The sequence below is a fragment of the Jaculus jaculus genome, chromosome 3 (genome assembly GCF_020740685.1).
Source record: "Jaculus jaculus isolate mJacJac1 chromosome 3, mJacJac1.mat.Y.cur, whole genome shotgun sequence".
Taxonomy (NCBI): Eukaryota; Metazoa; Chordata; class Mammalia; order Rodentia; family Dipodidae; genus Jaculus; species Jaculus jaculus.
Window position 1 is genome coordinate 122,051,800 of NC_059104.1, and position 25,959 is coordinate 122,077,758.

General features: G+C 40.0%; 1 protein-coding gene across 2 annotated transcripts in view; it reads left to right on the top strand.

The window, feature by feature from the left end:
• The window catches only part of Mre11 (MRE11 homolog, double strand break repair nuclease), a 64,270-nt gene that overhangs the window by 14,561 nt on the left and 23,750 nt on the right, over positions 1-25,959 (top strand). For both annotated transcript variants that reach the window (XM_045145226.1, XM_045145227.1), the window contains exons 7-13: positions 173-287; positions 5,371-5,556; positions 7,359-7,530; positions 9,176-9,256; positions 10,322-10,448; positions 15,923-16,026; positions 23,559-23,732. In XM_045145226.1, coding sequence (XP_045001161.1) covers positions 173-287; positions 5,371-5,556; positions 7,359-7,530; positions 9,176-9,256; positions 10,322-10,448; positions 15,923-16,026; positions 23,559-23,732 — 959 coding nt within the window. The remainder of the gene's footprint in view (positions 1-172; positions 288-5,370; positions 5,557-7,358; positions 7,531-9,175; positions 9,257-10,321; positions 10,449-15,922; positions 16,027-23,558; positions 23,733-25,959) is intronic.

Sequence of the window (25,959 nt, forward strand, 5' to 3'; positions counted from 1 at the left end):
GGCAATGGTACCATAAAATTCTACATCCTAAAAGGCAGACCAAATGGCTGAACCTTCACCAGGCCCTTAGAGGGAACACCTGAGCCACAAGACACTGGAGAGGGTATGATGAAGATTTTCTCTTTTTAAAATCAAAGAATACAATTTTAAAATAATGTCATGTCCCTTTCAGGATCCATTCCAGATGAAAGGCTCTATCGAATGTTTGTCAATAAAAAAGTAACCATGTTGAGACCAAAGGAAGATGAGAACTCTTGGTTTAACTTATTTGTAATTCATCAGAACAGGTAAAGGTATTCTCTGAAACATTGATCTGTTTACCTAAGCCCACTTACGTAGTGAAATACCCTGACTCTTAAGGTATTCAGGGCAGAACCAGGCAGAACATAGATTTATTTGCTTTATGTGACCTCATGTTGAAGCCCATTTTAAATTATTTGAGAGAGAAAGCAGGAGAGAAAGAAAGAGAGGGAGGGAAGGAGAGATAATCAGCATGCCAGGGCCTCTAGCTGCTGCAAACGAAGTTCCAGCCACATGCACAACCTAGTGCATCTGGCTTATGTGGGTTCTGGGGATTTGAACCTGGGTCCTTTGGTTTTGCAGGTAACTGCTTTAACCATTAAGCCATCTTTCCAGCCCTGAAGCCAGTTTTAGCATATATTAGTGCCTATAAGAGGATGGTTTTCTTCATCATTTAATCATACGTACAATGTGTTATATATATTCATCTGTGCTTTTTATTTAATTTTAGTGTAATAGTGTAATAACCTTGCTATATATTTTAGATTACACATGTTCAATGGTTACATTATTGGTTTTCATACATTTTGATGCTTAGAAGTGTAGCTAGTTGTTTATTGACATATGACTATATTTTTCTTGTCAGTAAACTTTTTATTTCCAGCTTTTTACTTTTATAAAACTTTCAGTGATGAGCACTTCTTAGACATGTCTCCTTATGCAGATATGGAAATATCTTTCCAGAGTATATAATTATAGCTAGGACAGCTTTCTTTTGCTAATAGTTACAGGAAGCTTAATCTGTTGGAAAGTTACAGGATTAATTGAAAGGAGGAACTTTCTGAGGACACGTGATGTTTTGTGATCACAGTCAGTCAAAGTGGCAGCAGTGACAGGTGGAACTGATATGGCACCTGGGAAGCTGTTAGGGGAGTCTCTGAGGGATTTGGGCCCGATTATATTAATTGAATGGAGATGCTAAGAGCTGGTTCAGTGAAGGCTTCAGGAGCCATACCTGTGCTGCCATATATATGTACATTTTCAGATTGTGAGTTTCCAAGGAAGAACTGTCCAGAGAGGTGTCTGTCTGTCTGTTTTGTGTTGTCAGTGATGGAGCTGAAGGTCTCTTGTCTGCTGGGCAAGGACTCAGCCCAGGCCAGAGTTTTGGTAGGTCTGATTTTCCTGTACCTTTACACCACTGAGGTTCATACTTCCCTTACTGAGGGCTTCCCAGTTCTGCCACACTATAGTACACTAAAGTAGGGTAAGTTGGAAGGAAAACTTGTCAGCAATTCCAGGAAATTAAGCGAGAGTGAAAAGTAAAAGTCAAAATTGCTAAGGGACGGCTGAAGAGATAGCTCAATGGTCTAAGGTGCTTGCCTGCAAGGCCTAATGACCCAAGTTTGATATCCTAATACCCATGTAAAGCCAGTTGCACAAGGTGGCACTCTGGAGTCTTGTTTGCAGAGGCTAGAGGTCCTGGCATGCCCATTCTCTCATTTATCCTTCACTGACTACAAATAAATGAATAAAAATATTTAAAAAAATACTTGGTAAGGGAATAGGTAGTTCATGTGATGTGATATTTCATTGCTGGCAGTGTTGACTATCATGTTGATTTAGGGCTGTACTCTATATTTCTTCACTGGAAGGTTCTGATATTCTACCATGTAATTAATATTTTGGGAAAAATACTTTGTGATGACATGAATATTGTGTTTCACATTATACTTTTACCCATTAATTTTAGCATGCATTAGTGATGTCTCCAGCAATCATCACCGCATATGCGTTGCAGTTAGGTTTGCATTACAGGCAGAAATCACCTGACCAAGAGCAGCTTTTGGGGAAAATAGGGTTTATTTGGGCTTCTAGACTCTAGGGGACACTCCATGATGGCAGTGAAAACAATGGAATGAGCAGAGGGTGGACATCACCTCTTGGCCAACATAAGGTGGACAATAGCAACAGAAGAGTGTGCCAAACACTGGCATGGGGAAACTGGCTATAACACCCATAAGCCAACCCCGAACAATACACTCCCTCCAGGAGGCATTAATTCCCAATTGCCATTAGCTGGGGAACCTAACATCCAGAGCACCTCAGTTTATGGGGGACACCTGAATCAAGCTATCACAGAGTGAGTGAGTGAGTATGTGTGAGAGAGAGTTTGTGTGTGTGTCATGTTTACCATCCTTTATTCTTTCAGTGTTGTAGTTGTACTCACCCCCCCCCCCCCAACGGTAGGGACTCTCTCTCACTTAGGCTGCCTTGAAATTCACTATGTAGTCTCAGGGTAGCCTTAAACTAACTAATGTGAGTCCTCCTACCTTGGCCTCCTGAGTGCTGCCATTAAAGTTAGGTACTACCTTGTCTGGCAATTGTAGCGCTTTTTAAGAAATATATATATATATATATATATATATATATATATATATATATATATATTATTTATTAGGGTGAGAAAGAGACAAATAGAGAGAATGGGCATACCAGGGCCTCTAGCCACTGAAATGTACTCCAGATGCATGTGTCACCTTGTACATCTGGCTTACATGGGTACTGGGAAATTGAACCCAGGTCCTTAGGCTTTGGAAATAAGTGCCTTAACTGCTAAACCATCTCTCCAGCCCAATGTAGTACTTTTAAAGGAAGATTTGTTCTATCTCATTTATTTACCTAATCACAATTATGTCTTTAAGGACTTGAGGAGTTTTATTTTTCTAGTACCATCAATGTTTTGTTGTTACTGTTCCTCAGCTTGTTCCAGCTATGACTATCTTTATGTTGGCTTCTGTATTCTTTCAGCATACCCTTTGTGTGAGTGTGTGTGTGTGTATGTGTGTATGAAGCACAGCCTTAGAATTTTGGTATCACAAGCTGCTATAGTCTCACTTTGGAGTCAACCACTTCTAAGGAGCTCTGATTCCTTTCATAATGTTATTTAGAAACTCTCACATGGCCACAAGGTTTACTTGTCAACATTGGGACTCTTTTGTCCCTCTCAGTATAGAGGTAAGGGAATTGATAGATTAAATGTATAGTATTGACTACAAACACTCACATTTCTGTCTCTAGCTATATATGTGGTCAAAACCATCATAAATTCATGCTGATGAATCCAACCCTCCATTTTGTCTTCCCCTTATTTGTTGCTTTTTCCCCTAACAAAAGTCTGGCTAATATTTCATTGTTATTATTTTTGTGTGGTACTAGGAAACAAACTGAGCACCTTGCTAGGAAAGTGCTTCATGTGGTTGTTGTATTGTTAAGTTCAGTTGTTACTCTTCACATTATAGGACACTTGTTGCATTGTTAAGAGTGCTGAAAAATGACATTGTCTCAGGTGGGTGTGAATTCTTGAGCCTTTTGCAGCTTACTGTTTTTCTTGTTTCTCTGCAGTGACCTTTTTTTCTTTCTTTCTGGGAGACTGAAGCTGATGAGGGCCTTGTTTTGCTTATTGTCCTTCCTTGTTCTTGTAGAAAAGAGCCAGGGCTCTCTGAAGGCACAATGACATCTTGTCATGTTGGAGAGCGGCCTGCTTTTCCTCAGAAGCTGTCATAATCTCACATTTCACATTTTTGCTTCTTACATGAAAACATTCCAAGATACACAAGCCTGCTGCTCTCTCCATTTCATTTCCTGTCTTCCTTGCACTCTGCAGTTTGGCCATAGTGATCTTCCTGTTGTTCCTCTACTCGCAGAATATGCTCCCACCTCAGCATCTTGGCCACCTGTTCTTCCCTGCCTTGTGTGTTGATCCCCCATCTCTTCCTTGTTCATGTTAGTCCACAGAGAGACATTTCCTGGTGACCCCATGTCATTCTTCCTTTTACTTGTCTTTAGAGCAGCTGTCACTAGCAAGTTGTATTTATACATATATACATGCATCATGCTGCTGCTGTTTTTTTTAACCCATAAGAGTAAGAGCTTGAGATTACTGTTGTGTTCCTTGCTGAAGGCATTTGACACATAGTAGACAGTACTTTTTGGATGAGTAGATGGATATTGGTTTGGATTAAATGGATGCATTTAAGTATTTGAGTTATTCCCCCCCACCCAAGGTAGGGTCTCATTGTAGCCCAGGCTGACCTACAATTCACTATGTAGTCACAGGTGGCCTAGAACTCATGGCAATCCTCCTACCTCTGCCTCCCTGGTGCTGGGATTAAAGGCGTGTACCATCACATCCAGCTGAGCACTTTCTCCTACATTCTTTGTGATAGAAGTTAATGTTAGAGATTTTCCTTGTCTTCTCTCTGTAATTTGTTAAATATAAAAGCACAGCCTGCCAATGACTTCTTCATATGACATTTTATTTAACATCATGAAAAACTGTTAAAAATGAAAAGAGGCAATAAAAACTCTGTTAAATCAACATTTTCGCCCCCTCCCCCTTTTGGAAGAAGAGTAAAAGCCAGCAAAGTTTTCTTGAGAAGTGGAAGTAAAAATCTCCCTGTAGCAGAGAAGGGTCCTGAAAGCAGCTGCCCAATTCTGTGTTTTTATCATCAGTAAAAGAAATCTGAGCCGGAGGGATGGCTTAGTGGTTAAGGCATTTGCCTGCAAAGCTAAAGGACCCAGGTTTGGTTCCCCAGGACCTATGTTAGCCAGATGCATAAGGGGGCACACATGTTTGGAATTTGTTTGCAGTGGCTGGAGGCCCTGGCATGCCCATTCTCCCTCCCTCCTTTCTCTGTCAAATAAATAAAAATTGAAAAAAGGAAAAAGAAATACAATACTAAAAATCATTGGACATACTTGGAAATGTGTTATGTCACAAAGCTTAGATGTAATTTTCATTTTCTGTCGTTTTTGGAACATCTGTAATTAGGTCAGTTTGTGGGTTTTCAGTGGTCAGAGCTCTTGCTTTTCTGACTTGACCAAAGAAGAATCCTTTCTCTAAAGCCTTTTGTGCTCTTCATGAAGCATAAGCTTACCTACTATTCCTCAGGACCCTGCCTGGCTACCTGCAAGTCTGTTAATCCCTGGTTGTCAGCATTTAGATACACACAAGGATGTAATTCATCACTAGTGGATGGAGAAAGAAAGACCTGTATAGACTTATCCAATGTGAAATCTTTCTATGTTGCCAAAAATTTATGTTGTTTATTTTTGCCAATTTTGGTATAGGAGTAAACATGGAAATACTAACTTCATTCCTGAACAGTTTTTGGATGACTTCATTGATCTCGTTATCTGGGGCCATGAACATGAGTGTAAAATAGGTCCGACCAAAAATGAGCAGCAACTCTTTTATATATCTCAGCCTGGAAGCTCAGTGGTGACTTCTCTGTCCCCAGGAGAAGCTGTGAAGAAGTGAGTACTTATATTCCAAGTCAAGTTAGTTGCTACTAGATGTTACTAACTTCAAGTCCATTTATAAACAATTCTAGAAAGTCACTTAATTGAGATTTTCTGTTAAAAATGCAATGGTGTAGCCTATTTGTTTTCTTCCTTTGGAGGAGAGTGGTTTTTAAGATCTCACTATGTAGCCCAAGCTAGCCTTGAACACATGATCCTCTTGACTTTACCTGCTGGGACTGGGATCACACAAGTGGGCTGCTAAGCTCAGTTTTCTAATTTGTTTTAATTCTATCACAGAATGATGTGGCTTTAAATAGTAGTTGACAGTGAATAAGCTCAGTTTCTATTATGGGCTGTAATGTGTGAATCTACTCAAGTTCTGATGGTTAAACTAAATCAAAAAAATGTGGTAGTGGGATATTTGCTTGTTATTTATTTATTTTTTTCCCTCTGTAGCTCTGCTGTAAATTTGAATCTAGTCTTGTTAACATTAAAAAAAAATTTTGTTTATTTTTATTTATTTATTTGAGAGTGACAGAGAGAGAAAGAAAGAGGCAGATAAATAGATAGATAGATAGAGAGAGAGAGAGAGAGAGAGGGAGGGAGGGAGAGATTGGGCGCTCCAGGGCTTCCAGCCACTGCAAACGAACTCCAGACACATGCACCCTCTTGTGCATCTGGCTAACATGGGTGCTGGAGAATCGAGCCACGAACTGGGGTCCTTAGGCTCACAGGCAAGTGCTTAAAACCACTAAGCCATCTCTCCAGACCTTGTTAACATTTTATATGTATAGTTACATCTGTCTTCCTTTGCTACACTGTATTTGCTCAGACAGGGAAAATGATGGATGAATGCATATTGTTCTTGAGAAGAAGAATGTTTATCACTTTTTTCTTTGGTAAAAACATTTAAATTAAGCCAGGCATGGTGGCACACACCTTTAATCCCAGCACTTGGGAGGCAAAGGTAGGAGGATTGCTATGAGTTTGAGGTCACCCTGAGACTACATAGTAAATGCCAGGTCAGCCCGGGCTAGAGTGAGACCCTGCCTTGTAAAAAACATTAAGGTTAGACTTCCAGAAATACTTTTTTTTTGTTTTTATTTTTTTGAGGTGCTACCACACCCAGCAACATTTTTTTTTAAATTTATTTTAGAGAAAGTGTGTGTGTGAGAGAGAGAGAGAAAGAGAATTGGTGCACCAGGGCCTCAGCTACTGCAGTCGAACTCTAGACGCTTGTGCCACCTATTGGACATATGTGATCTTGTTTGCCTCACCTTTGTGTACCTGTACCTGGCTAATGTGGGCTCTGGAGAGTTGAACATAGGTCCTTAGGCTTTGCAGGCAAGTGCCTTGACCGCTAAACCATCTCTCCAGTCCCAGAAACACTTATTTTTAAGGGTACAGTTTTGCAAGAGAATGTTTTGTAGAAACTAAGGGAGAAATAGGGCAGATTTTTTTTTTTTCATTTTTATTTATTTGAGAGTGACAGAGAAAGAGGCAGATACAGAGAGAGAACGGGCACACCAGGGCCTCCAGCCACTGCAAACGAACTCCAGGCATGTGTACCCCTTTCTGCATCTGGCTAATGTGGGTTCTGGGGAATTGAGCCTCGAACTGGGATCCTTAGGCTTCACAGGCAAGCACTTAACCACTAAGCCATCTCTCTAGCTCATAGGGCAGATTTATATTGTTTGCTTGTTGATTTGTTGGGTCTTTGTATGTCGCCTAGATGGTCTCTACCATTGTTAATCGATACATACTTCTTGAGGAAATTTTCCTTTGACTAAGCTTTTAGTTCTTTACCATTTCAGACATGTGGGTTTGCTGCGGGTTAAAGGGAGGAAGATGAACATGGAGAAGATTCCTCTTTGCACAGTGAGGCAGTTCATCATGGATGATGTTATTCTGGCGAACCATCCACAAATCTTTAACCCAGACAATCCAAAAGTAACTCAAGCCATACAGAGCTTCTGTTTGGAGAAGGTAGTTGTTTCTGATAATCAGTGGGTCTACTTTGGTGAGAAACTATTTACTTTTAGTTAAAATGTTCAGCTGAGTAGTAGCCTATTGTTTTTATCACATTCTTAGGAAGTTATAAGACCTCTGTTGCTCAGAAAATGGGTGTAGTGTGTTAAAGATCTTCATTTTCTATTTACATCATTAAGACTGAGGAATGTTAGATACAGAGAAAACTTTAGTCAAACCCCCTTCTTCCAATTGCTTTCCTTCTTTATAAAAACATGCACCCTCTACTTTCCATTTTCACTCCAGTGAAAACAGACAGTGGAGTAGCTGGGAGGGGACCATTGACCTGAACCACTAATGATCACAACTATACACCCCTCATACACTGAAGGCTACTTGAAAGGAAATCTTAATATATATACAGGCATTGGCCTGTAGATTCTACATAAGCCCCATTCTCCCTTCCCTAGTAGATTGCCGCTCTTAAACTCCTTAATTATGTTGTTATTGTATGCATATGAACATAAGGTCCGTATCCTAACTTTATTTTGTCTATGTGTGTTTTTTGAGAGTCTCAAAGTGTTGCTAAGACTGGCCTGGAATTTACTGTGTAGCCCTGGCTGGCCTCACCCTTGCAGTCTACCATTTTTTGCTGTCTGGAGTGACATGGATGTGTCACTCAGCTTTTTAGCTTTATTATCTTGATCTGTCTGGCATAGAGTCGATCTGTAAATGCTGTGTAACTGAAAGAATAGCCCTCTGCTATCCAGTGTCATAGTCACTAGTATAGATGACTACTTATGTGTGATTAATTAAAACTTCATTTCCTCACTTAAACTAACCACATTCCAAGTGCACTATAGCCACATGTAATTTTTGGCACCCAAACTAAATACTGAAGAAATAAAACATCACCGAGGAGCTAGACATGATGATATATACCTGTAAACCTAGTGTTTGGGAGGCATAGACAGATCAGAAGTTCAAGGCCAACTTGGGCTACATGAGACCCTTCTCAAAAAATTAAAAGTAAAGTGTCATGAAAGTTATAGTGGATTGGGTTCTTACAGATAGTTTAAAGGACATGATAAAATCTTAGACTTGGTGGTAAAGAACTCTAGCTGTTAAGAGAGCTGTGTGAGAAAATCTCCCTCCATAGAACTAGTTCTGATCTCAGGAACAATATGAGACAAATATTTTTGTTGCAGAACTCTTCCAAGACTAAGATTTTCTCATCTTGAACTCACACATGAGACAACTTTACATATTTGAAAATGCTTAACTCTTCCGAGGTAAATAATCTAAGCTGTATAGGTGCCTGTATATTCTGTATGATGTGACCAAAACATTATTTGATTTCAAGTTTATTAAGGTAGGAAAGCTACATTGAAACATAAGTAGAAAATTAGATCTAGAGAGCAGTGTTGTAAATTCTCTTGCAAAGGAGCTACATTAGAGATTGAGAAGCTATTAGGAACTTAAGCAAAGGGAAACCACTAAGGACTAGTCATAGCTTCCAAGAAGATATATTTAAAATGATATAAGTGATCTAGGACATCAAGATGGTTGTATGGCTTAGAAGGATACCTGTGGTAAGTATACAAGCTGCTGCTCAGCCAATTTGAGCAAATTTAACCTTAGTTGTAATCTTTTTTATTTTGAGATTGAAGAAATGCTTGAAAGCGCTGAACGGGAGCGGATAGGAAATTCTCGACAGCCAGAGAAGCCTCTTATACGACTGCGAGTAAGTTGTATTTGTACAAATGAAACTTAGTTTTTATAGTAATATGTAGTTTATATGGATTTTTAAAATATTTTTATTTATCTGTCAACTGTACCTCTTGTCTCTTAGCTTGTACATCATACATTGTTGAGACCCAGGTGAACTAAATAATGTCTAATGCATATTAAGGAATCTGCCCTTTTCTCTGTCCCACTATTTTGAAGCCCTTGTTATCACATTCTTCCCTTTAGCCATAGAATCTTGCCTGGGCTGTATCTCAGTTCCTTCCTCTGTTCCCCCATGCTGATGCCAAAATATTAGTGAAACATAGTCTTCCTTGCTAAAAATAACTTAGTAGTTCCTGTACCAGTTACTTCCCTCTTGCTGAGACAAAATACCTGACCGGAAACAGTTTATGGAAGGAAGAGTTTAACTTAGTTTATAGTTTCTAGGTGAAGTTTCATCACGGGGAAGGTGTGAGAAGAGCAGGAAGTCAGCACATTGCAGTGTAGGAAAGCAGGACAACTGCAAGTGAGGCTAGACTATAAGACCTCAGGCCTACCCCCAGAGATACGCTTCCTCAGGCAAGACTCAGGCTCCTAAAGGTGCCACCATCTGGGGATTAAGAATTCAAACACATGGGCCTTCCAAGTATTATTTTCTTTTCTTTCATTTATTTATTTATTTGACAGATAAAGAGGAAGGGAGGAAGGGAGAGAGGAAGAGAGAGAATGGGTGTGCCAGGGCCTTCAGCCATTGCAAACAAACTCCAGATGGCATGTGCTTCTTTGTGCATCTGGCTAATGTGGGTCCTGGGGAATAGAACCTGGGTCTGTTGGCTTTGCAGGCAAATACCTTAACTGCTAAGGCATCCCTCCAGCCCCCAAGCCTTTTATTATTATTTTCTTAATAGAGCATATGATGACATCATTATGATCATTAACATGTAGAAAAATAATTTAGAAATTTTTAAAGTATTGAACATAAAAACTATAAATATCATAGAATGAGTGTATTTCTCAAAACAACAACAAAAAAAGTCAAGTTGTTCTTTCCTAGCTTTGATTGTTGATTCTATATTTTCAGGTTGACTACAGTGGAGGTTTTGAACCTTTCAATGTTCTTCGCTTTAGCCAGAAATTTGTGGATCGGGTGGCTAATCCCAAAGATGTTATCCATTTCTTCAGGCATAGAGAACAAAAGGTAAAAACAGGTAAGCTAGTTATTTTTACACTTTGTGCATATCACTCTTTGGCAAGATAAATATAAAATAATAGTAGGAGGTGTTTTAGTATTTATAATATATTAGACAAAAATGGTAATTAAAATAATTTAAATGTATTCTGAAAATTAGATAACATTCTTTTTCTTTCTTTTGCTATCTTCTCTGTCTGCCTTTCTCTTGTCTCATTATTATGTTTACATTCTTTTTTTTTTTAAATCGAAAGCTTCTCACTGTTCAGTCCAGTCTGGCCTCAAACCTTGAATCCTATCCCCAGAGCTGGGATTTGCTGGCATGTGCCAACACATAGCTGCATCTGTTTTAGACACTTACTGTTCAGGCCAGATGCCTGTTACTTAGCATGGATTGTTCATTTCAGTAAACTGAAATGAAAGTATGTACAGGGATTAAGCAAGACTTTTCACTTTTTTAGTAAGTATTCTGTGGTTTGATGTTTCTGCTTAATGAAGCAGGTCATTTCCAATTAAATTTTATAAAATGTAATTGCCTTGCTATGAAAGATTGTCAACTAAAATAATGCTTTTTTCATGAGAAGTACTGATCCTCTTAAATACAGAGGCCTTTCTCCTTATAGCTACTGAGTTAGAGAACTTTCACAGAAATATATGGCCTTTGTTTACAAGTAAGCCCACTCTAGTTTTCATTAGCATATATTTAATGGGTTTCTGTTTTCACTGTTAAATGGCGATAGAAATTACCAATGCTGCTGGGCATGATGGTGCACACCTTTAATCCCAGCACTCGGGAGGCAGAGGCAGGAGGATCACTGAGTTTGAGGCCACCCTGAGAATATAGAGTGAATTCTAGGTTAGTCTGAGCTACAGTGAAAACCTACCTCAAAAAACAAACAACGACAACAAAAAATAAAGAAATTAAGAATGCTATGAATTCACCCTGAAATAATCGAGAAACTTAGGTGTAGCTTATACACTTCTGTTTTAGGTGAAGAAATTCTTAGGAGAGAATTGAATCTTTTGGTTGGGAAGTTAGTTCCTTAAGAGGGAACTTTGTCTTGGGCGGTGGTGGTAGGGACTTCTTGTTAATGCTCTGCTGTAGTTGTGCATCTTTACCAGTTTCTTGAAACATCCATCTGAGAAAAGTGAGGTTCAGAGGCTTGTTTATCTTGCTTGTTTCATCCCAGAGGGTTTGACCCATAGATTTTTGTTTGTTTGTTTTAAATTCCTCACTGGAAACAGTGCTACTTTTCTGTTGCAGTTAGGCTCACATTGCTGGTAGAAATCACCCAACCAAGAGCAGCTTGTGGGAAAGAGGTTCATTTTGGCTTGCAGACTGAAGGGGAAGCTCCATGATGGCAGGGGAAAATGATGGCATGAACAGAGAGTGGACGTCACTTCCTGGCCACATAAGGTGGACAATAGGAACAGGAGAATGTGCCAAACACTGACAAGGGAAAACTGGCTATAACACTCATAAGCCCGCCCCCAGCAATACACTTCCTCCAGGAGTCGTTAATTTCCAAATCTTTATCAGCTGGGAACCTAGCATTCAGAACACCTAAGTTTATGGGGGACACCTGAATCAAAGTACCCCATTCTGCCCTGGCCCCTATAAACTGATAACCATACATGATGTAAAATGCAGTGCATTCACCCAATTTTAAAGGTCCCCATAGTTTTTATCAATTTCAATGATGTTCATACATCCCCAAGGTCCAAGGTCTTTTAACTCAGCCATAATACCAAAAAATAACCTCAGAAAACTCATAATGGCACAGAGTAAACATTCATATTTCAAAAGATGGCATTAGCAAAGAAATATTCAGTCAAATCAAGATTTAAAAGAACCAGGGCAAACATCAAACTCTGTTGCTTCAAATCCAAAAACTCTAACCAGTGACAATTTTCCAAGTCTGATAACTCTAACCAGCAAGTCTCTGGAGTTCCAGTTCCACCCCTCCAGCTAGGCTACTCACAGTCCTGGAGAACTTTATCCGGGGCCAGCAGCTTTCCTTGGCATATTGTCTTGTGGTCCTGACAGCTTCACTGGGTCTCTACTGCAATCCACAGTTCATCCTCATGGCAACATGGGGTCTCCATGCAAGCATCCAGCAAACCTTCTTCACACTGCCCATGGCCATTTCCAAAACACAAGAGCGTGTTACAAACTCAGTGACCCTTTCTTTCCTGCATTTCTTATACTCCACAATACCAGATAGGGTGCCAGTTTGTTAATCCAGAGGGGAATAAAGCAGACTTTGAAGAGCAGGACACTTCTTGAGTACTCAGGCCCCTTCAGAAGAGTCTAAATTCTGTCTGTTGCCCCAGTGCAGGTCAGCTGGCCCAATATCAATACTATTTCTCTCTCAAACAATTTGCAGGAACGGGCAGCAGTTTAGGCCCAAAGATTTCTTTCTTTCTTTTTTGTTTTCTGTGCCTTATCTCTCTGCTCACAGTAATCCCTAATCCACTTCTATGCAGTGCATCCCTGCACAACTTCTCAGGACACAGGCATAATAGTAAGCTTTTCACACAGACTGCCAGCCCAGTCCAAGCAAAGCTCTTTCTCACCCTTATAATCCAAACATCATAGTCCATTATTGCATTCAGGTCTTTCAACTCTGACCAGAATAGTTCATCAAGCTGTACTTACAGCACTGAAAGCCATCTTTTAGGCCATGGTTTTAAATATTTCCACACTTCTTTTGAAAATCAGCTCCAAAAGGCCAAAGCCACACAGTCAGGTGTGTAGCAGCAACCCCACTCTTGGTACCATTTTACTGTTGCAGTCAGGTTCACATTGCTGGTAGAAATCACCCAAGAGCAGCATCTGGGAAAGAGGTTTATTTTGGCCTACAGACTCAAGAGGATGTTCCATGATGGCAGGGGAAAGTGATGGCATGAGCAAAGGGTGGACATCACCCCCTGGCCCATATAAGGTGGACAATAGCAACAGGAGAATGTGCCAGACACTGGCGAGGGAAAACTGGTTATAACACCCATAAGCCGGTCCCCAACAATACACTCCCTTCAGGAGCTGTTAATTCCCAAATCTCCATCAGCTGGGAACCTAGCATTCAGAACACCTAAGTTTATGGGGAACATCTGAATCAAACCAGCACATTTTTTTGTCTTATTGAAAACATTGATCCCACATTTCACTACCTCAATGACAGTGTACAAATTAATAACATCTCTGCTGTCACCTTTATCATTTTCAAAGTTAGAATAAAAATAAATGTGTCAGCCTCAGGATCTTTGTGAGACTTGGATGATACACTGTATATAAATAGCCTCGACAGTGGCAAAATACAAAGTGGTGATGGTATTGAAGTAATAAGAACTCTCCTGCCTTGAACTCAAGGACTTTTGTTCATAAGAGACACACTGCCCCTGGTGCTTTTTGACTATTTAGGCCTTTGTATGTACTTTTCCTAGGCAGATGTGCTCCCCCCCCCCCTTTTGCCTACTGTATCTTACTCATTCTACAGCTCTGAGTTGAAATGAGAGCTGCATTTGATACTTGCGTACGATGCCCAGCCTTCCTGGAAAACAACTGCTTTCTTCCCTGTATGTCAGTCTCTCTAGCACTTAACACCTCCTGCTGCCATCATCTGTCCTCATGGGCAGGAAACCTGACCTTTTCTTTATTATTATTATTATTATTATTGCACCATATCTCATACCTGGACATTTTGTGTTCAGTTACCTGACAAAGGTTATCAGCAGAGCAAATACTGGGGCCAGTTCCCTTGACTTCCTGCCCAGCTTGCTTTCTGTTATTATTTATTTGTATGCAGAAAGAGAGAGAGAGAGAATGAGAATGGGTGCACCAGAGCCTCTAGCCAATTCAAATGAATTCCAGACACATGCGCCACCATGTGCATCTGGCTTACGTGGGTTCTAGGGAATTGAATCTGGGTCCTTAGATTTTGCAGGCAAGCACCTTAACTGCTAAGTCATCTCTCCAGCTCCCTGCTGTGTTTGCATCATTGGGCTATGCAGGAAGTTAGCAAAAGTGCTTTAAGTGTGGTTCCTGTACTCATTCCCATTAAAGATAGGTAATCAAGGCTGAGATCATTAAAATCATGCAACTATTTTTTAAAAGGCATTCTAAATGAAACTGGCTTTTGTTTTGAATTGGGGGTGCATGCTGGTAATGTCGGTAGTATTTTGGGCCATTAGCCTCAATTCATTGTGAGGTACTGGCAATCTACCTATGATTGCTTTTCTGTCATTGGTGCAAATGTCCATAGAGTGAAAAGGACAAGTAATGCCTTTGTACTTTCATGAAAGTTGTTTTGTTTTGACACTGCTGAATGGATTTTAGAAGGTTGCCCAAAGTTCTGGGGATCACCTTAAAAGAACATCTGCCAAGGCCGGGCGTGGTGGCGCACGCCTTTAATCCCAGCACTCGGGAGGCAGAGGTAGGAGGATCACCGTGAGTTCAAGGCCACCCTGAGACTCCATAGTGAATTCCAGGTCAGCCTGAGTGAGACCCTGCCTCAAAAAACCAAAAAAAATAAAATAAAAAAAATAAAAAAAGAACATCTGCCAGAGCTATGTTTAGAAACAGGAAAAGTTCTGGGAGTGGTGGCACATGCCTTTAATCCCAGCACTCAGGAACCTGAGGTAGAAGGATCACTAAATTTTGGGCTAGATTGACATACAGCGAGAGACTGCGTCTACAATCCTCCCTTCCCCTCCCCAGACAATGAAGAAATAGGGAAACTGAATACTGCTTGCCTGGGGAAAAACCAAGGCTATTAGAAAAGACAGCTTAAATACTTACCTGGCAGGGAGATACCATGATCAAGAAAAGATGGCTCTTATGCCTCAAAGTTTACCTTGTTGAGCAACCTGCCAGTTGATGAAAGTCTGGTTAGTCCTCTACTGAGGATCTGCTATGTGTTTGACCTCTTAACATAATAGAAGTTTTTTTTTTTTCCCTCTGTTTTTAATCATGTGTGTGAATGTGGGTGTGTGCATTGATTGCAGGGTGTGTGTGTAAAGGTCAGAGAATGACTTAGAGTGTCAGTCCTTGCTTTCCACCTTGTTTGAGGTAGGCTGTCTTGTTCAGTGCACACACTATGCAGGCTGACCCATAAGATTCCAGGAATTCTCCTGTCTCTTGTCTTCCATCTGACTCTAGGTACTGTGGGACTACATCTGCTCACACTGTGACATCTGGCTTTCTGTGAGTTTGTAAGGATCTGAACGTAGGATCTCACACTTGAACATCAAGTGCTTTATCTACTGAGCTATCTCCTTAGCCCTGCAGCTCCTGTTTTTGATGGATTCCTTTTTTTTTTTTTTTTGGTTTTTCAAGGTAGGGTCTCACTGTAGCCCAGGCTAACCTGGAATTCACTATGGAGTCTCAGGATGGCCTCGAACTCAAGGCAATCCTCCTACCTCTGCCTCCTGAGTGCTGGGATTAAAGGCGTGTGCCACCCCACCCGGCTGTTTTTGATGGATTCCTTTTTGTAGGAGAAGAGATTGACTTTGGAAAACTCATCCCGAAACCACATTCAGAAGGAGCCACTCTCAGGGTAGAAGATCTTGTCAAACAGTATTTCCAGACTGCAGAGAAGGTAATTTCATACAGAGTACATTTTTAAGAACAATTGTCTTGAAATGAGTTTTAAATGATAAGTAAAAGGAACCTTCACAGTGCTTCTATCAGGTAGGTTAACAGTGAGTTGCATTCATTGCGGTTACTCTATACCAGTGAAAGTTAGTGGTTAATGAAGTTTAAGTCATTAATGTGACATTGTTACCACTGTTAGACCTTTCTTTTTCTGTATTGCAAAAGTCTTAATCTAAGCTTTGATTTTCATGTTTGAATGCAATTTTTGAATTGCTTTACTGGTATAGTCACATGATGGTGAACCTACTTACTTTACAGTTCTCTAGTTGTATTATTTTTTTTTTTTAATTTTTATTAACATTTTCCATGATTATAAAATATATCCCATGGTAATTCCCTCCCTCCCCACCCCCACACTTTCCCGTTTGAAATTCCATTCTCAATCATATTACCTCCCCATTACAAACATTGTAATTACATATATACAATATCAACCTATTAAGTATCCTCCTCCCTTCCTTTCTCCACCCTTTATGTCTCCTTTTCAACTTACTGGCCTCTGCTACTAAGTATTTTCATTCTCAAGCAGAAGCCCAGTCATCTGTAGCTAGGATCCCCATATGAGAGAGAACATGTGGCACTTGGCTTTCTGGGCCTGGGTTACCTGACTTAGTATAATACTTTCCAGGTCCATCCATTTTTCTGCAAATTTCATAACTTCAGTTTTCTTTACCGCTGAGTAGAACTCCATTGTATAAATGTACCACATCTTCATTATCCACTCATCTGTTGAGGGACATCTAGGCTGGTTCCATTTCCCAGCTATTATAAATTGAGCAGCAATAAACATGGTTGAGCATGTACTTCTAAGGAAATGAGATGAGTCCTTTGGATATATGCCTAGGAGTGCTATAGCTGGGTCATATGGTAGATCAATCTCTAGCTGCTTTAGGAACCTCCACACTGTTTTCCACAATGGCTGGACCAGATTGCATTCCCACCAGCAGTGCAGAAGGGTTCCTTTTTTTCCACATCCCCGCCAACATTTATGATCATTTGTTTTCATGATGGTGGCCAATCTGACAGGAGTGAGATGGAATCTCAATGTAGTTTTAATCTGCATTTCCCTGATGACTAGTGACGTAGAACATTTTTTTAGATGCTTATATGCCATTCGTATTTCTTCCTTTGAGAACTCTCTATTTAGCTCCTTAGCCCATTTTTTGATTGGCTTGTTTGATTCCTTATTAGTTAACTTTTTGAGTTCTTTGTATATCCTAGATATTAATCCTCTATCAGATATATAGCTGGCGAAGATTTTTTCCCATTCTGTAGGTTGCCTCTTTGCTTTTTTCACTGTGTCCTTTGCGGTGCAAAATCTTTGTAATTTCATTAGGTCCCAGTGGTTAATCTGTGGTTTTATTGCCGGAGCAATTGGGGTTGTATTCAGAAAGTCTTTGCCAAGACCAATATGTTGAAGGGTTTCCCCTACTTTTTCCTCTAGCAGTTTCAAAGTTTCCGGTCTGATGTTAAGGTCTTTAATCCATTTGGACTTAATTCTTGTGCATGGCGAGAGAGAAGAATCTATTTTCATCCTTCTGCAGATATTTATCCAGTTTTCAAAACACCATTTGCTGAAGAGGCTGTCTCTTCTCCAATGAGTATTTTTGGCATTTTTATCGAATATCAGGTGGCTATAGCTACTTGGGCTTACATCTGGGTCCTCTATTCTGTTCCACTGATCTACATGTCTGTTTTTGTGCCAGTACCATGCTGTTTTTGTTACTATGGCTCTGTAGTATAGGTTAAAATCAGGTATGGTGATACCACCAGCCTCTTTTTTGTTGCTCAGTATTATTTTAGATATTCGAGGTTTTTTGTGATTCCAAATGAATTTTTGGATTGTTTTTTCTATTTCCATGAAGAAAGCCTTTGGAATTTTGATAGGGATTGCATTAAATGTGTAGATTGCTTTTGGTAAGATTGCCATTTTCACGATATTGATTCTTCCAAGCCAGGAACAAGGGATGTTTCTCCACTTTCTAGTGTCTTCTGCAATTTCTCGCTTGAGTGTTTTAAAGTTCTCATTGTATAGATTCTTTACGTCCTTGATTAGGTTTATTCCAAGGTATTTTATTTTTTTTGATGCAATTGTGAATGGGAGTGATTCTCTGATTTCATCCTCTGTGTGTTTGTTGTTAGCATATACGAAGGCTACTGATTTCTGTGTATTTATTTTGTATCCTGCTACATTGCTGTAGGTTTTGATCAGCTCTAACAGCTTGCTAGTAGAGTCTTTAGGGTCCTTTATGTATAGAATCATGTCATCTGCAAATAATGATAACTTGATTTCTTCCTTTCCAATTTGTATCCCTTTTATGTGTGTCTCTTGCCTTATTGCTATGGCTAAGACTTCCAAAACTATATTAAATAGAAGTGGAGACAGTGGACACCCTTGTCTTGTTCCTGATTTTAGTGGAAAAGCTTCCAGTTTTTCCCCATTTAGTAATATGTTGGCTGTAGGCTTGTCATAAATAGCCTTTATTATATTGAGATATGTTCCTTCTATTCCCAGTCTCTGTAGGACTTTTATCATGAAGGGATGTTGGATCTTGTCAAATGCTTTCTCTGCATCTAATGAGATGATCATGTGATTTTTGTCCTTCAACCCATTTATGTAATGTATTACATTTATAGATTTGCGTATGTTGAACCATCCCTGCATCTCTGGGATAAAGCCTACTTGGTCCGGGTGAATGATCTTTTTGATATACTCTTGTATTCTGTTTGCCAATATTTGGTTGAGAATTTTTGCATCTATGTTCATGAGGGAGATTGGTCTGTAATTTTCTTTTTTTGTTCTGTCTTTGCCTGGTTTTGGTATCAGGGTGATGCTAGCCTCATAGAAGGAGTTTGGTAGAATTCCTTCTTTTTCTATTTCCTGGAAAAGTTTGAGAAGCAATGGTGTTAGCTCTTCCTTAAAAGTCTGGTAAAATTCAGCAGTGAATCCATCCGGGCCTGGGCTTTTTTTAGTTGGGAGATTATTGATAACTGTTCGGATCTCCATGTTTGTTATAGGTCTATTTAAGTGATTAATCTCATTTTGATTTAATTTAGGTAGGTCATATAGATCAAGGAAATCATCCATTTCTTTCAGATTTTCATACTTTGTGGAGTATATGCTTTTATAGTATGTCCCTATAATTTTTTGAATTTCTCTGGAATCTGTTGTGATGTTACCTTGTTCATCTCTGATTTTATTAATTTGTGTCTCTTCTCTCTTTCTTTTGGTCAGATTTGCTAAGGGTTTATCAATCTTGTTTATCCTTTCAAAGAACCAACTCTTTGTTTCATTAATTCTTTGGATTGTTCTTTTTGTTTCTATTTCATTAATTTCTGCCCTAATCTTTATTATTTCTTCCCGTCTACTACTTTTTGGTTTGCCTTGTTCTTCTTTTTCCAAGGCTTTAAGGCGAAGCATTAGGTCGTTTACTTGCGACCTTTCTAATTTCTTAATATAGGCACTTAAGGCTATAAATTTACCTCTTAGAACTGCCTTCATTGTGTCCCAGAGATTTTGGTATGTTGTATTCTCATTATCATTTGACTCTATAAATTTTTTGATTTCCTTTTTGATTTCTTCATTGACCCACTCATCATTTAGTAGTGTATTGTTTAGTTTCCATGATTTTGTGTATGCTCTATAGCCTTTCTTGCTACTGATTTGTAGTTTAATTCCATTGTGGTCAGATAGAATGCAAGGAATTATTTCAATTTTCTTGAATTTGTTAAGATTTGCTTTGTGTCCTAATATGCGGTCTATTTTAGAGAATGTTCCATGTGCTGCTGAAAAGAATGTATATTCTGCAGCCTTTGGATGAAATGCCCTGTATATATCTGTTAGGTCCATTCCTTCTATGACCTCATTTAGTCCAGATGCCTCTCTGTTTATTCTTTCCCTGGATGACCTGTCAATTGATGAGAGTGGGGTGTTAAAGTCACCCACCACCACTGTGTTTGGTGTTATCTGTGACCTTAGTTCTAATAGTGTTTGTTTGACGAATTTGGGAGCCCCCATGTTAGGTGCATATATGTTTAGGATTGTAATGTCCTCCTGTTGGAGTGTGCCCTTAATCAATATAAAGTGACCTTCCTTATCTTTCTTGACTAACGTCGGACTAAAGTCTACCCTGTCTGATATTAGGATAGCAACCCCTGCTTATTTTCTAGGCCCATTTGCTTGAAACACCGTCTTCCAACCTTTCACCCTAAGATAATGTCTATCCTTTGTAGAAAGGTGAGTTTCTTGGAGACAACAAATTGTAGGATCCTGCTTTTTAACCCAGTCTGCAAATCTATGTCTTTTCGTTGGGGCATTGAGACCATTGATATTAAGAGATATTATTGAAAGGTGTGTATTTATGTTTGCCATTTGTGTGTGTGTGTGTGTGTTACTTGTTCTACCTGTGCTCTCTTCTGTTAACTGGTATTTGAGTATAGCTGGTTTTTTCTAGGTTCCTTATATGTGTGCTTTTCCTTTTGTTCAGCATGGAGGATTCTATCAAGTATTTTCTGTAGAGCTGGTTTTGTCTTCAAATACTCCTTTAACCTGCTTTTGTCATGGAATGTCTTTATTTCTCCATCTATTTGAATGGATAACTTTGCAGGATAAAGTAACCTTGGTTGACAGTTGTTATCTTTCAGAACTTGGAATATATCACTCCAAGCCCTTCTGGCTTTAAAAGTTTGTGTTGAATAATCTGCTGTAATCCTGATGGGCTTGCTTTTGTAGGTAACTTGATTTTTCTCTCTAACTGCTTTCAATATTTTTTCTTTGGTTTGTGTGTTTGGAAGTTTGAGTATAATGTGGCGAGGAGAGGTTCTTTCTGGGTTTTGTCTGGCTGGGGTTCTAAAGGCTTCCTGTATCTGTATTGGCACCTCTTTCCCAATTTGGGGGAAATTTTCCTCTATGATTTTGTTGAAGATGCCTACTATGCCTCTGGAGTGGAGTTCTTCTCCTTCTACTATGCCCTGAATTCTTATATTGGATCTTTTCATAGTGTCCCGGATATCTTGAAATTCCCATTCATACTTTTCTATAAGTTTGTCTTTCTCTTTGTTGGACTGCATTAGGTCTGCCACCTGATCTTCTAGCTTAGATATTCTGTCCTCTCCCTCATCCATCCTACTGGTGAGATTTTCTACAGAGTTTTTTATTTCATTAACTGTGTTCTTCATTGCTAGTAATTCTGACTGGTTTTTCTTTATTATTTCTATTTCCCTATTTATGTCTTGTATTGCCTTCTTTATTTCATTAAATTGGTGTCCTGCCTCTTCTTTGATTCCTTTGATTTCCTCTTTGATTTCCTCTTTGATTTCTTCTTTGATTGTTTTCATGTGTTCTTTGACCTCTTTGAACATATTTATAATTATTCTTTTGAACTCTTTCTCAGGCATTTCCTCTAACTCTTTCTCACTGGAGGACATTTCTGATGCATTAATACTTTTAGGTGGATTTATATCGTCTTGCTTTTTAGTGTTTCTTGTGCTATAATGTATATATTTTTGCATCTTGGATTAAGTTAATGCTTGGATTTTCTAGCTAGCTGTGTATTCTTAGCTGTATCAATTGGTTTGATGTAATATATTTTCAGGGTAGGACCTTAAGGTATTAGGTGTGGCTCTTAAGACTCTCAGAGTATCTACAAAGATGTTCTTAGGGGTTGAGTTTCCCTGCTATAGGAGTATTCAAGCAGGCTGAGTGGAATAAAATACTGGTAGATTCTAAAATTTAACTAAACACTGTACACATTCAATCAAAAACAGCCCCAAGTATGTATGCAAGAGTAGTTATTATAATGACCAGATCCTCTATCAACAAAGAGGTTTAGATTTCTGGTCTGTTGAGGTATCCAAGTCAGCTTGTGACCAAGTGAGTCCCTTCCCTGGTGCAATCCCAGTTACCTTGGGTGATTGTGGTCTCAGTCAAGTTGCTGCCTGGGTCATCGGGCTGCTGTTCTGATTTCTGGAGCTGGGCACTTGCTTTTCCTACGGGGCAAACTGAGCCGCTGCTGCTGCCTCTGCTGCTGTTGTAGCTGCCACCACCAGAGCCACCACCGCTGCTGAAGCTGCCGCTGCCGTGTCCACCGCCGCTGCTCACCCCGAAGCCGCTGCTGCGGGATCTGCCGCCGCTGCCACTCCTGGGTCCGCTGCTGCTGGGGCCGCTGGTACCGGTGCTGGAGCCGCTGAAGTTGCTGCCGAACTCTGCTCCTGCTTGGGTCCTGCTGTCACCCAAGTTGGCGTGGCCGGTCCCGGGCCGCTGCTGTGTTCGCTGGAGCTGGGCTCAGGCGGTGGGGGAGGGGAGGGAGCCGCAGCTGCTCTGGTTGTATCGCTGTTCCACGTGTGCTTCTACCTCGCGGTCTGCTCCTCCCTCCGTTGCTCGCTGCCGCTCTCCCCTCACGTTTCCCGAGTTGCGGAGAGCGCGGTGTGACGGGAAAATCCCGCACCTGGCTTCTCCTGCGGCTCGAGCTGAGAGTCCGGCGGCTTTCTGCCGCGCCGCGGCTGCGGCGGTTGGCCGAGCTGCCCCGGAGCCGCTGTTCCCGCCTGTGCAGGCTCAGGATGCTCTATAACTCTTCTACTTCTCCGCTGCCGCCTCAATTTCCTATACACCTCACTTTTTAGTAAAAGTGTGTATTTTGCTGAGTTTTTTTGGTCTTTTTCCCCCCTAAGCTGCTTTGGCGTGGTACCTACGCCGCCATCTTAACCGGAAGTCCTCTAGTTGTATTATTTAAAACAGCACAAATTCATTGTCTTACAGTGACATAGGTCACAAACAACAAAGGTCTCTCTGGGCTAAAATCAAGGTGTCAGCAGAAGATTTATTCTTCCCAGGTTCTAGAAGAACTCACATTTTGTGGCTCTTGGTCTCCTTTGTCCATCCTTGAAGCTGAAGCTAGTAATGTCACATCTCTGACCATTTCCCACAGTCCCATCTCCTTCTGCCTCCCTTTTTTCAGGACTGATTACACTGAGCTCTGCTGGAAATTTGCCATCACCTGTGTAGTTTGTAGTTAGGTGATGTGGAGAGCCCTGGTCACCTCCCTATTTGCTGTCAGCTGATCAGAAGTCTCCATTCTACCTACAGTTGTAGCCCCTTTGCTGTATGTAATGTAGTCTGACGTCTCCCCAGGTAGAGGTGGGGACATCCTTAGGGTCTGTTATCCTGCCTTTACCAGTGGTTTAACTTCATCCTTGCTCATCCTCAGTGGCCCTGTCATGGGAATGTATCCAGCTGTTCAGTCCTCTGCATCTTTATCTCCTCACTCCCTTCCCTTTCTTAGATTAACGTTGCTTTTTTTGGCCCTTAACTTTAACCAGTAGACTTAAATTTTTCCCCCATTCAAAAACTAACTTCTTTCTCTTTTTACTTAATAACAGGAATCTGAGAGTTTTGTTGTTGTTATTTTGCTTGTATATAATTATTTCACAAGGATTAGATCACATTTCTATATCAGGTGGCCTGTATTTCCTGTACAGAATGTTCAGCTCTCTTTGCTAACTGAAAGAGGAATGGGGGAGGCAGTACAAGAATTTGTGGACAAGGAAGAGAAAGATGCCATTGAAGAATTAGTGAAGTACCAGTTGGAAAAAACACAGCGATTTCTTAAGGAACGTCATATTGATGCCCTAGAAGACAAAATCGATGAAGAGGTGAGTGCCTGGATTTGAGTATGCATGTCTGTGAGGACAGTTTTTCATGAAGAGTATCTGCAAGTTTTTTTTCTAACAAAGTACTAGTTAACTTTCTGATTTGTTCCATTTTCTCATCTAGAATTGTGATGATAAAGTAAGTTAGGAAATGTCTAGATAGCACTTAGTACAGAGTTTTGGTTGTGGTGGGTACTGGTAAAGGTGACTTGTTTACACAGAAACTATCTTTTAGAGCTCCTGAGAGTACTTGGCAAATTGCTTGTGAAGTGAAAATTGCTGCTTGTTTCATTGTTAGTCAGTTTTGATTGAGCTTTTGAATCTCATCTAGAATATGCTTCTCCCTACACATAACATCAGAGGTATAATGACGAGAGAGTGTTTTAGAGAGGTCTGATTGGAAATTAAATGTGTGTTAAAGGCAAAATTAAAAGGTGTTGACATGAAGAAAATACTTGAATGTGTGCAAAGTTAATATTCTAAACACATTAAAAGGACCTTATAAAACTTTAAAAATATTAAACATTTCAGTAGAGTAACTAACAAAAGACATGACTAGGTGGTTCAGAGAAGAAGTATAAATGGCTAGTAAGTGTTAGAAGGTGGTGTTTAGCCAAGGGTAATCAAAGAACTTATCTTTGTAAATGGGCAGTGATTATTTAGAAAGCTGTAGTTGGCACACTGCTGGAGGGATCAGTGCATGAACAGCTTTACTGGAGGGCTGCTTGGCAGTGTAGTTGAGAGGTTTAGGAGGGTACCCTTCACCTCAGCCCTAGGAGCTTCTTCTAAGAAAACAGTAGGGTAAAGCTGGGCGTGGTGCCACACGCCTTTAATCCTAGCACTCGGTCCCAGCAGAAGCAGAGGTAGGAGGATCTTTTGAGTTCAAGGCCACCCTGAGACTCCATAGTGAATTCCAGGTCAGCCTGGGCTAAAGTGAGACCCTACTTTGAAAAACCAAAAAAAAAAGGAGAAAACAGTAGGGTAGAGCTTAGTACATGGGGTAATTAATTCTTATGTTAGTCAAAGTGGGGAATAAGTGGAAATGTTTTGTTTTGATAAATGTTGACACATAGACGATATAGAATTATTTACAGCCATAAAATTAAATTTTTGTTCCAGTGCAGTGGCACACATCTGTAATCCTAGCATCGGGAGGTGGATACGGTAGGATTGGAAGTAAATGTTGTAGGATGTTCCAGTCCAGCCTGGGTGGGCTACATGCAAGTCTCTCTAAAAAAAAAAAAAAAAACTGCTTGAAGAACATGGAAAGGCATTTTCAGTATAATAATGTTAAATGAGCATTATATTAGAATGAATATAAATTGTAAGGATTCAAAGTCATACACTTGTTTGCATAATTTATGTGCATATAAATAAAGAATTCAGTATTCCAAAATGCTAGCAAGCATGAGTTTACATATTTGAATCATAAAGGACCACTGTCTACATTTTCCAAGTTCCTTTAAACAGGAGGGCAAAACAACCTTATTTTGTAAATGCATTCCTTTTGGGTTTCATCTGAGTACATTTATTTAATGTGGGCCTCTTAAAGCCTTACTTTGTTATTGTATAAATAGTATTATTCAGTACCAAGTACTTTTAAAGTTAAGAGTATGTGGTCTTCCCTGTAAAGCCACTGTGGACTGTATGCATTGGGTTTGTTCATCTTTAACATGGTTGGATTTCTCATTTAAGCACCAGAAAGAAACACCCATCCCACCCAGCATGACACCGTGACTCCTAAGCTGCAAGGTTGCAAGGTGTGTGTGTGCGTGCGCTTGTTCTCTGTGTGTAGAATGGTGACTTAAGAGCATGGCCTCTGGACTACACTACCTATTCAAAATTGAAATCCTTATCAACTGTGTGTCCATTAGTGAGTTGTTTTTTAAATCCTTTCTGTGCCTGTGTTTTCTCATCTATAAAATGGAACAGATATTATAATCTTCTTCTCTTGTGAGGATTAAAATAATTAGTTCAGGATTAAAATACATAATGGAAGTCCTTCCCCTACTGCCTGACAGTGCTTGTTCATTGTGTTTATTCTCATCCTCTTTGTTCAAGAGACAATGAGACAGTGCTTTTGGTATGCCTCCACCACCTGGAGCACTACTGCATTCTCAGTCATCTTTCTAGAAGTTTATTATTTGTCTTCCTCAGACCTGTGCTGAGTCCTAACACGCAAACTCACCTTCCACTTAGAACTCAAAAATGAATGCTGCCTCCTTGTTCT